This window comes from Cryptotermes secundus, unplaced genomic scaffold (assembly GCF_002891405.2).
Source record: "Cryptotermes secundus unplaced genomic scaffold, Csec_1.0 scaffold3678, whole genome shotgun sequence".
Lineage (NCBI taxonomy): Eukaryota > Metazoa > Arthropoda > Insecta > Blattodea > Kalotermitidae > Cryptotermes > Cryptotermes secundus.
The window spans coordinates 41,823-54,266 of NW_019724816.1; the positions used below are offsets into that span (position 1 = coordinate 41,823).

Genomic DNA, 12,444 nt, shown 5'->3' on the forward strand with positions numbered 1-12,444 from the left:
GGATTTATGTAAATCTGATTCAATATTAGCGCCTCTTTGTGATGTAACATCCATCCAGTTTGGTAAATGTCTTTTATCTGTAAGTAAATCATCTATTTGTTTATCAGTTTTGCCATCCGGTGACTTGCAAGTGGTTTTATGAATGATTTTATGATTCAGTTTACTGCTTCCAATTAACATATTCTTGGAAACTGCAAAGTTGACAAGTCTGCTCCCATTCTTACTTGTGTTTTCAATCAAAATATGCATCCCAGCTTGTTTTCTCAAGATATTTTCTTTGCCAGTTTTTGCATTCATGTCACCCACTGTAATCCTAATACATTGGCTGGGCGCTTATCATATGCGCTTTCCAGCTTCTCATAAAATGCCTCGTTCCCTTCCTCCTCTTTATCCTCAGTTGGTGCATGTGCATTAATTATGCGGATATTAAAGAATCTGCTTTTCTGATTCAAATAATACATTCTCATACCTAGAGGTTCAAAGCCTGTTACCATATCATTCATTCTCTTGTTTGCAACAAATCCTTTCCCAAATATATGTTTACCATCATGGCAGCTGTAATATAAATCATGATCACTCCACTTCCACCCACCATAATTCTTGAATAGCAGTAATATCTGCTCTGTAGTCAGAGAGGACATCTGTAAGCATCCTAAGGGAGCATGGTCTGATTAGGGAAAGTACATTCCAAATAAAAAGCCTTATCTCAGTAGTCCTTTTCCAATTGCTGTGTCATCTTAGAGTGGACTGGCTGGCTGTTCCTTGAGCTTTCTTAAGTGATTTTTTATGATGCAGGTTTGTTAACCCTGTGCCAACCCCCAGCAATCCTGGAGGCCTGATGTTTCCTGTTGGGGTTGTCTCCCCTAGCTGGCTTGTCCCAATTTGGGAGCATTAGGAACTCGCTCTTTCACCCTTGCATGACTTAGTGTTGCCCAGGAGTCATGACAAGAACATGCATGCATTGGACTGAGTAGGAATAGGTGGCATTTTTCATGTTTTAATGATATTCATCTGCCAGAAGAATGAGTACCCTTTGACGCCCAGATGTTCTGTTAGGAGGATCCTTTCTTGCATCAGAAATTTCCTCATCGATTCCACAGTGTGAGTGCCATCTTAGCATAAACCTGCTATCATTCTTCAGTCAGTATGAACAAGATGCTGCATTTTCTCAACATTTTCATTGGTTGTTGCTGTTACTGGCTCATAAGAACTAGAATCATCATGGATGTCTTGCAGATTTCATCAACTTAATCTAACTGTTCATAACTTTTGGTGGCTGTTTTCTTCAGTTTCACAAAAATGAAGATTAATATGCTGTTGAAACAAATATCAGGCATGGTTATGTTATTGAAGCTCTGAACATTTTAGTTTAATTAAATACCCTGAGACACAATAAATGTATAAGAATACATGACTGCTCAAATAATAGGTGAAGGAACATGCTACAGAGTGCACTGACNTTGATAGTTATTAATTTAATTAAGAAATTCCCTGTATTAAAGCTTCATTTAAAGTTAAATTACTGCATTTCAAAACCATAAAAAATGCATTTGTCTGTTTTAGGAATAAGTTCAGAATTCCTGGATGTATATAGTATAGGAAAGAATGGAAATTTTCCTTTGAAGTTAACAAAAAAGCTGGTATCAAATCTAAGAGTCCCAGACAACAATGTTGAAAAGGTATGTAGTAACATGAAATGGTTTAACCATTTGCATTAGGCACATAAAATTTGGTGTAGAGGTATCTCATAAACATACCCACACAGTGTATATGAAATATTGTTCTTAGCCAACAGTTATGAACACTGGGTGAAACACTTTCAAAGATGACAACAGGTACATTGCCAGTCTGCATCACAGAGCTTGACCAAGAAGCTGCCACCACAGTATGCAGCGAGGAGAAAGTTGATGTGCTCGTTACAGAGGACTGAAGAATAATGGTTAGAAAAATTGTAGCACAGCATGGCAATGGATGCAGTGCCATGCAGGAGATGATAAAGGCTATGCTATACCAGAAAATTTTATTGTTGGGTTCCCTGACCTGATGAATGAGCACAAAAGGGTACATGTGACATTGCAATTGCTTCAGTGACATGCAGCTGGGCACTGACTTCCTACTTTACTTTGTGACTGGTAATGGAAGCTGGTTCCACCATTTTGACCCCAAAGAAGGATGCCAGAACCATGTATAAACTGCTGAAAACATAAGGAAGATTTTTCTTTCATACCGAGAGGAGCATACTACTTGATTTCCTGCCCAGAAGAGAAGCTGTCAATGTAACTCACTACATCAAGATGCTCCAGCAACTGCGACATACACTTTGTTGCATGCGCACAATGAAAGAACACATCATTCTTCAACACAAGAATGCACACTGTCACACTACCTACACATCTGATGTTGGAGGAGACTGAAGAGTTTGACTGGGAGGTGCTTCCCCATCCTCCCTTCAGTCTGGACTTGGCCACTTCAGACTGACACCTTTTCAAGCACTTAAAAGATCACGTTGGAAGCCAGCACCATGAAAAAAATGAGGCAGTCCAGCAGACTGTGTGTGCATGGTTGCAAAATAGTGAAACAGACCTCTACTGCAGTGGCATATTCAAGCTCTTACAATGCTGGCAGAAATTCCTAGATCATTCTGGAGATTCTGTTGAATAGTCACAAAACATCTCCGATAACTCAAGACAGTATCTGTTTCTGTACATGTACTTTTGCTTTAATATAGAATGCACATCCAGATGACTTTCAATACAGCCTACATAACTTCAGAGATATCCAGAAAAGTCTTCAAAAAGAGTTAAATTTATTGTTGGTATCATTATTTTTATATATGAGGTGCAATCAGAAAGTTCCCAGACTAAGTCAAAAAAGAAATGCTAGCATAACTTACTCAATTTTTGGCTGCTATCCCCTTCAAAATAGTGTTCTTGGGAATGTATACAGCGATCCCATTGTTTTGCCACACTTCAAAAGCACTATGGAAGTAATTTTCCTTAATGCTGTCGAGTAACACGATTCCATTTGGATATCAGACACTGTTTCAAAATGTCGTTCCTTTAGTTTCATTTTCAATTTGGAAAACAAAGCAAAATCAAAGGGGGATAAATGTAGGAGGGAGGATGGGGAATGATAGGGGAAAAAACCTGTGATTTTCAGAGACGTGTGGTCAGGGACATTATCATGATGAAGGCACCAGGTGTGGTTGCACCAAAGTTCTGGTCTTTTTCATCATACATTTCATCACAGTAAAAGTCAAAGTTGACAATAGTGTTAGGAGGAACAAATTCATGGTGACGAGTCACCTGCACGTCAAAAAAAACAATAAGCATGCTCTTTGTTGAACTCAAAGACCTGCCTTGCCTTTCATGCTCTTGGTGATTATGGGCTCTTACACTGCGAAAATTGTTCGTTTGTTTCTGGATCATAACCATAAATCAACTTTTGTCACCTGTTACGATCTTAGAAATACAAGTAAAAGTTGGGTCCTCGTTCCCCTTCTCTTGTAGCTGAAGACACACGTTTACGCACTACTGCTTTTGATCATTTGTCAAGAATCGGGTAACAAACTTTGTGGCAGTGTGGCTCATGTTCAGATTTTCTGTTAAGATCTCCTGGCAAACTCTGTATCTGATCCCAATGGTGTCTGCTAGTTCATGGTTTGTTTGTCGATGGTCTTCATGGATGAGTTATCACATTTTGTCAACATTTTCTGTCATTTTGCTGATGCTTGGTCACTTTGAACATTTGCCACCTTCAACTGACAGTCAACCGGCCTTGTAACATGAATGCCATTCAAAAACCACTCTCTGGCTTAAAGAATGTTCTCCAAAAGCCTCAAGAAGCATTTCAAGAGTTTTGGTAGCGGATTTACTGTGCTTCACACAGAACTTGAGGCAGACACATTGCTCAAATTTGCCATCCATGGCAGACAAAACAAAGTATGAAGTAAAAGCATTCGTGTAAAAACAGTGCATGTTTATAGTGCTATGTCATGTGGCAGACTGATGCAATAGGTTTGCAGAAGTGTGACCTTAGGCTCCTCTCTCTTCACTGAGACAATTACAACAATAACAGTCCGAGAACTTTCTGATAGCACCTCATATAAATTCTTAAGTCTCATTTTTTAATAAAATTTTGATTTCCATAATTTTTTCATTAATTATTTAGCTTGTTCTAAATGATGATGGCAACACTGTGTGTCCCTGTTAGTCCTCCCCCATTTCACTCCATCACCACACATGCATCACCAGCTAGAAGAGTACAGTTTTGACAATAAAAAGAGAAAGAAAATTTCATTACATGAGTTCAGATTTTCTGATGTGACTTCTGTTGTGTGGTGTTACACCTGAATAAACCTGTCCATTACATGTCCAAGGAACTACAGGTACCACATATGATGATGCACCTGTTTACATACAAAGTACACATTGTCCTTGAGTTGAAGCCAGATGGGAAGCCATATCTACAGAACTGCACTATGCACATTCTGCATTAGAACAATCTGAATCTTGGCTTTCTTCTAAGTGTCTTGTTTTCTGATGGGGCTCAGAAAACTGTTACAGCTTCCAAGAGTTCGCTAGGATAGCTCTAAAATGAACATTCAGTGTGTGCCTTAATGAAGGACAGGTTTATTGGACCCCATTTTCTTGCTTTCATACTAAAATCCTCTTTTGTAGTTACCTGGCTTGGTTTTATTTGCTTGCCGACTCTTACAGTTGCCTCAAAACATGTTATATTGTATGTGCAGAAAATGTCTGGCAATTTTTATTGAATTTTAAATTTTGAATTGGAACAGTTGCCACAGTTGTATAAGAATTAACTTCTTTGTAGTTATCTCAAGTTTTGGCATACCTTAATGTTGAATGTTATACATGAGTGATTAGTCTCTGGCCTTTCCCATGTCCTTCCCAATTCATAATTTACAGTTGAAATACCATTGCTATGCAGTGTAACAACTGCGAAATTGTGAAACTAGGAAACGAAAAACTTGGAGTAGTGTAATAGGATTTTGCTTTTCAGGTTTTGGAATTTATTCATTCTGTAGCTCCATCACTTTCTAAAAACGGTCCAGAAGACAAGTTTAACAAGCTCATGCAAGTTCTGGTACTATCAGCTCTTGATGAAGGATTCAGATCACCTGTGCTGCAGTCCTGTTACTCACGTTGCATTGGAGTGCTATTAAATGCCATTCCAGAAAGTCAGTGGAATGAAAACAGAGTAAGTGAATGTACTTAATAAGAAGTACAGTTATTACTAAATCGTCCTTGTGCTTCCATTTCAGACAGGTTCCTGCTTAACATTTCCAGTGCTTTGTCAGAACTATCCACCCAAAGTTGGGTAGTAGCCCCCATGACAAGACAACATATTTCTCTTAAAGAATTCACTCTGAGCATATAATTCTTTCCTCTGTCATTAGATTTTTTTTATTCCTTGGATTTATGTAAATCTGATTCAATATTAGCGCCTCTTTGTGATGTAACATCCATCCAGTTTGGTAAATGTCTTTTATCTGTAAGTAAATCATCTATTTGTTTATCAGTTTTGCCATCCGGTGACTTGCAAGTGGTTTTATGAATGATTTTATGATTCAGTTTACTGCTTCCAATTAACATATTCTTGGAAACTGCAAAGTTGACAAGTCTGCTCCCATTCTTACTTGTGTTTTCAATCAAAATATGCATCCCAGCTTGTTTTCTCAAGATATTTTCTTTGCCAGTTTTTGCATTCATGTCACCCACTGTAATCCTAATACATTGGCTGGGCGCTTATCATATGCGCTTTCCAGCTTCTCATAAAATGCCTCGTTCCCTTCCTCCTCTTTATCCTCAGTTGGTGCATGTGCATTAATTATGCGGATATTAAAGAATCTGCTTTTCTGATTCAAATAATACATTCTCATACCTAGAGGTTCAAAGCCTGTTACCATATCATTCATTCTCTTGTTTGCAACAAATCCTTTCCCAAATATATGTTTACCATCATGGCAGCTGTAATATAAATCATGATCACTCCACTTCCACCCACCATAATTCTTGAATAGCAGTAATATCTGCTCTGTAGTCAGAGAGGACATCTGTAAGCATCCTAAGGGAGCATGGTCTGATTAGGGAAAGTACATTCCAAATAAAAAGCCTTATCTCAGTAGTCCTTTTCCAATTGCTGTGTCATCTTAGAGTGGACTGGCTGGCTGTTCCTTGAGCTTTCTTAAGTGATTTTTTATGATGTAGGTTTGTTAACCCTGTGCCAACCCCCAGCAATCCTGGAGGCCTGATGTTTCCTGTTGGGGTTGTCTCCCCTAGCTGGCTTGTCCCAATTTGGGAGCATTAGGAACTCGCTCTTTCACCCTTGCATGACTTAGTGTTGCCCAGGAGTCATGACAAGAACATGCATGCATTGGACTGAGTAGGAATAGGTGGCATTTTTCATGTTTTAATGATATTCATCTGCCAGAAGAATGAGTACCCTTTGACGCCCAGATGTTCTGTTAGGAGGATCCTTTCTTGCATCAGAAATTTCCTCATCGATTCCACAGTGTGAGTGCCATCTTAGCATAAACCTGCTATCATTCTTCAGTCAGTATGAACAAGATGCTGCATTTTCTCAACATTTTCATTGGTTGTTGCTGTTACTGGCTCATAAGAACTAGAATCATCATGGATGTCTTGCAGATTTCATCAACTTAATCTAACTGTTCATAACTTTTGGTGGCTGTTTTCTTCAGTTTCACAAAAATGAAGATTAATATGCTGTTGAAACAAATATCAGGCATGGTTATGTTATTGAAGCTCTGAACATTTTAGTTTAATTAAATACCCTGAGACACAATAAATGTATAAGAATACATGACTGCTCAAATAATAGGTGAAGGAACATGCTACAGAGTGCACTGACGGTTTTGAGGAAGGACATGACAGCAGTGTTCTACTGCTCAGAAACTTTGTTGCCATGCTTTATACATTTGTCAGTGTCCAATGACTTGCAGAAAGAAATCTCTATTGTAAGGAAATAAATAATCTTTATTGGTTAATGTAAGTTTTTCCATTATTTTGTGTTTTAACAGTCTGGTTTTATTTGTCACCTCATGTTAGAGATTCAGTTAAATATGTCAGATAAGTTTTATGTCGTAGCTGACACTGGTAGTTCCAAGTTTCTCTTTAATGCAGAATTCCTCCTGTGTTCAGGTGTGGGCTCTCTGTCAGATGTTGCATCGGGATGGTACGGAGCATTTCCACAACCAGGCAGTGGTTTGCTGTTCACTGCTGACATTAAGTCCTCATGCAATAGAGATTGCAAAAGCTTTGGCATTTGCAACATTGAATCACCTACTGGCAACAGAATTGAAGACCAAACCACTTGACAGCATTGCTAATACAAGTATATTTGCACTTCTGAAGTACTACGAGCCCGTGAATGAGCTCAACTGCTACGTACTTTATATTATTATCATGCTGGTGGATTTCTGCCTTTCGAGAGCTTATGTTGAAGATAATTTAAATTTGGTAATAAGATCTCATGTATTTTCTTTATATTGTAGGATTTTAAGTTCTCACAACAGTTCTTAAGCACATTGGTGTAGTGTTATAATTTGCATTATCTGCAATAAGTAAAGGATATATTATTTGGAAGAGACTGTGGACCTGTCGTCTGACAGATTAATGATGAATGAATGAATATTATTTGTTATATTTTGTGTGTTTCACATTAATTTACTTTTTATACTCACATATGCCCCTTTGATTGTAGGTGTGTTCACCCTGCCTGTGTAGTTGTGAAATGTACGTACAACACATGGAACATAAACAAATATACCCAATCCTAATAATACAGCAAATAATTGTGCATGTACACACACATACAGAAGTTTTACCCTTTTTCAGCTTATTGTGTAACAGGATGTGCAGATGTTGCAGTTTGAATGCAAGCTGCAAAACACCCTGAACTATGTTTTTTGGAATATTTAATTGACTTCTGGTCTGCTGGAGGAATTTTGGTTGTGCTAAATTGAATGGTTGTTGACAACATTTTTGTGATATGCTTAGCCTGCTGGTGAGTTCCTTCCCAAAGCTGACCAGTTCTTCAGACTTCCAATATCACTGGCAGGTAGCATTACCACTTGGAACATTCCATCTGCATGCCCACCAATTTTTCTTCAAATATTGACTAATTATTTCTATTTCACATACAGGAATACATATTCTACATTCTTCTGTGGTGGGGCCATAATTCATTGTTATTCTTACGTGTTCTCTTATTGCGAATTCTTATGTATGCACTTGAAGGACACACATGCATACTAAATCTGTATCAAACTTGGACATACTTTCTGTGAAAGGGAACACCTTTTATATCTATTAAATAAATATTAATAAACAATAGTACGATACTTATTCTTGGACAGTATGTATAGGAAGGAAAGTTGAAAGATAATGATAGTTTTAGTTTACTTTGAAAGTTATGTTTACAGCATTAACAATAATGAAAAATGTAAACAATATCAACCACCTCTGTGGTCTAGTGGTCAGAGTTGCTGGCTATAGATCCAGAGGTCCCAGGTTCGATTCCCGGCGCTACTAGATTTTCTGAGAAGTAATGGGTCAGGAATGGGGTCCACTCAGCCTCGTGAGGATAAATGAGGAGCTGTTTCAAGGAAATAGCACCTCCAATCTAGAAAACCAATATTAATGGCCGTGGGGATTCATTGCTTTGACCACATGACACCCTCTATCCGCTAAAGTTGGCACTAAGTTTGCTGACGAACAGCGGTCGCTTAGTCAGTATAGTTTGCTTCTGGATTGCAGACCATGGTTTTTTTTCTGTAAACAGTATGAGCCTTCTCTATATGCACGTGGTTGGTTTTCATTGTCCTTTAGATAATTATAATATTCTGACATGTTTAACATGGCTGCTCCACTGATAGAATGCACCAAAGAACAATGATCTGTGATCTGGATTTTCAAGAATGGTTTATGGCTTAACTAAAACAAATTTTTCATAATGGATCAGAAAATGTGAACCATTGGATCAAATGCATTGAAAGACAGAGCAGTTATATACAAAAATAAGATATGTTGAACTGGTGTGATTGCCATGACAAAATAATAAGAGTGTTAACCCTTCCTGGTCAATGCGTTTGGAAAAATTTCTGCAGCCAGGTCATCAAAGGATTTTAAATCTCCGCAAAGCCATTAAGCGAACTGTTTTGCTCGAAAAATTGGTGCGACAAGGGCATAAATGGGAAAGCAAAATGTATACTTACTGGCACAATGTAAGAAGACAAATTCTTTGCTTTGTAGTGGTCAAGTGTGGAGAGAGGTAATAGTGTTTCATTGGCTCAGATTGTCTGCTGTTCTCTAGTACAAAATATACACATATTCCTTTCTACTTATAACTGTCACTCTTCTGTGTACACAAACAATAAAATCCCAGTAAACTATGGACCTACACTAAAACTTTTTGTAGTATTTGAGAGTGAGATATCTTTCGAAACATTACCCAGGACACATGGCTGGTTCATTTGTGCAGGTCTTAGAATAGAGATGTGTTTCTTTTATAGTTCCCTTGACCATACATTTGCTACACACAATGCAGTCTTTGTGTTTCTTTTTTTCATAGTGGTACAGGAAGTGAAGTGCTATATTTAGTCTGTCTTCTCTCTATACTGACCCCAGATGCATCATCCAAAATATCTGCATAAAGCAAACTCTAGACATTACTTCACCAAAAATTATATCTTTGTTGTCCACTCCCTAGAACAGTGTCTTTTATGTCGGGTAATGGCATTAGGCCCATATTTATAATTAGACGTAAAAATGTCTTCACTTCAGGAACTGACACATCAGACCAGCTACTCCAAATGAACCTCGGGCTAAGCTGAAATTCTGAAATTTTGGTTTGTCTCTATAATAATGTTATTCAAAAGCTCATCATTGAAAAAAAAAAAAAAAACTAAAATTATCCATGGGCTCTGGAACTGCTAGAAGGTTAAATTGTAGCCCTGCATTTGTAATAAATATGTATGCCTTAGGTTTCTTGTCACCCATCAACATGCAGCACACTTGTTTCACTCCCACTGCCACTTTCTGACATTTTATCGCTCAATTTTTCACTCGCAGTTTCTTCTACATCGTCCAAATCGATCTGATCATCAGCGTCTATATCGAGTTCTTCAGTTAACAAAGCAATAATTGATTCTTCATTCTCAACACACACTGCATTATATTTCGGTTCTTTAATGGCAGAAGGCACATTTGTACCCAAATGCGAAACGATGCTGCTAACACTGATATGCAGCAATATATAAATGTTATTAGTTCCTCAAGAAGTTCAAATTATGACTTCCAGATGGCGGAAGGCAGCAGACAAAACATACATAAATACGTTGTATAGTATACAGTGCTAACTAGCGACGTATGATCAAAATATGACTGGAGAAAGGCGAAAGAAACATTGTCAATCATATATCAACATTTGTCCGTGTAAATACTGACACCATGTCTGTTATGGTATATCAACATATGACCAGAAAGGGTTAAGTTTTGTTGCTCACCTTTTCATTGCCTGAAAGATCATTTTGTGTATGAGACATTTATTTGATGGAGTCTTTAAAAGACAAAATAAAGAAAACACTGTATATTTTGTATATAACGAGAGCTTGTTGTAGAATAAAGCTTAATGTTGTGTAATCAATGTATTTTAGCAACACTGTTTTTACTGTATTTGAATTTTATCTGATTTACAGGAAAATCTCAGTTACATGGTATCTTGGCTGAGCAATTTGGGAGGCAGAATTTCTACTGCTATAGATTCAATTGATACTACAGTCATGAAAGAACTGATCAGTCGATGCCTGTCAGATTGGCGCATAATGAAAGTTGATAGAACTTATGTTGAGCTTACATATGGTGATCAACCTGCCTCATTATCTAGTGACATCAAGCAATAAACATCATATCCATATTGTTTTCTGCAAGTTGGATGCATAGGCGATCCAGCAGTGTGTTACATATTGAAGTTAAATGCAAGACTAATATAGTTCACATGTTACAGATACTCGGTTATAATGTCAGTGAGTATGTCATAGAGATTGTGCAGAAACTAGTTCAACAGGAGAACAGCAGTGCAGTATTGAATCAGTGTACAAACTTTACCTCATCAGTTATTCAAACATTTTGGCATGCAGGTGGTACAGTAATAGCAACATCAGTAAGTCCTGGAACAAAATTGTTTACTGAAGTGTATGTTCACATATGGTGGTTTATATATTTATTTATGGTCTTAGTTAATAATACTTTAAATATCACATCTAGCCACCATCATGCTGCCACCACCTTGCAACGTTTTATTAATGTCAGAGGTTACAAACCTTTGCTGGAGTGCTGAAAAACAGCATATTTCTTTGTATTTAGTGTATTTTCTGAAATGCAAAACAGCAAATTGCACCATCTGCTTTTTGGACAGCTGAGATGATTATATCAGCAGTGCCCAGTGCTACAAAACTAGTAACTCAAAACTCTGTTGTAAGACACTGGCTTTTCCTGTGTTCTGAATGCTAGATTTTAGCCTATACATGGGCCAATTCTTGGTGCAAGTTTAATTGTATTCTTTTGAGAGAGTTACAGGTTGATCCTTCTGTTTCAGCAAATTTTGAGGTGAAGAAAGTAAACAATTCATAACCATAATTGAATGCTTGAAGAAATGGATCAAAATAGAAATGCTGCACCACAGAGTAAAAGTAGCACTTTTAAAAACTGTTACATATATATATTGCCAGTTGGGCTTGGAAAGAAGATAATGACACTGTTTCAAACACAAATTGCAAATCAAGGTGGAATATGTGTTTCAAACTTGGCTGCAAGCAGTAATAGTCTTACACATATTGTACTAGTAGATTCCGTAGTAAAGGATTTAGAACGAAGTCTTAAATTGTTGCATGGCATGCCTGTAGATATTAACTCTTTGACTGGCGTGGGCATGTTTTAACGCCAGGGCGATGCCAGCCGTTCCCTGGCGTTGGCGTGTTTTAGCGCTTTGAAAATCTCTTCCCTTATTTGCTCTCTTGGCTCTCATCAACCAAAGACATATATATGATAGTTTTTGTGCATGGTTGTAAAGAACCCTTGTAAACTTTGTGGGGGTCTATATTACTGTCAGAACCCTCCGAGAAGGAAAAGTTCAAAAAATATTTCACATTCATTCAGTTTCACCATGGCTTCTCGCAGCAAGTGTCGGCATGTTCCTACAGACCAGCTGGAAAGTGTTGTGAAGGAGATTTGTGCTGATGATGATAGTGGCGATGAAATAATGATTCCTGAATTGAATGAAGTTGATAGTGACAATAGTACAGTGATAGACAATGATCCACAAGACAGTAATCATGAACATTTAGCTACCACGAGTGCGGTGCCTGACACGCCCATCTCATGGACGTACGGAGACATTGTA

At 37.7% G+C, this 12,444-nt stretch overlaps 1 protein-coding gene across 1 annotated transcript; it reads left to right on the plus strand.

Moving 5' to 3' along the window:
* Positions 1 to 1,544: 1,544 nt before the first annotated feature.
* LOC117282010 lies at positions 1,545 to 11,661 on the plus strand. The gene is made up of 4 exons (XM_033750930.1): positions 1,545 to 1,679; positions 5,023 to 5,220; positions 7,185 to 7,502; positions 10,742 to 11,661. The coding sequence occupies exons 1-4, from the start codon at positions 1,545 to 1,547 to the stop codon at positions 10,943 to 10,945; spliced, it is 855 nt and encodes a 284-aa protein (XP_033606821.1). The 3' UTR covers positions 10,946 to 11,661.
* The last annotated feature ends 783 nt before the right edge of the window (positions 11,662 to 12,444 follow it).

Bases quoted from the DNA above. Each gene is read 5' to 3' on its own strand.
- LOC117282010 (XM_033750930.1), top strand. From the start codon at position 1,545: ATGCATTTGTCTGTTTTAGGAATAAGTTCAGAATTCCTGGATGTATAT. The intron at 5,221-7,184 runs GTAAGTGAATGT...TCCTGTGTTCAG, and splicing joins GTCAGTGGAATGAAAACAGA to GTGTGGGCTCTCTGTCAGAT. The intron at 7,503-10,741 runs GTAATAAGATCT...TCTGATTTACAG, and splicing joins TTGAAGATAATTTAAATTTG to GAAAATCTCAGTTACATGGT.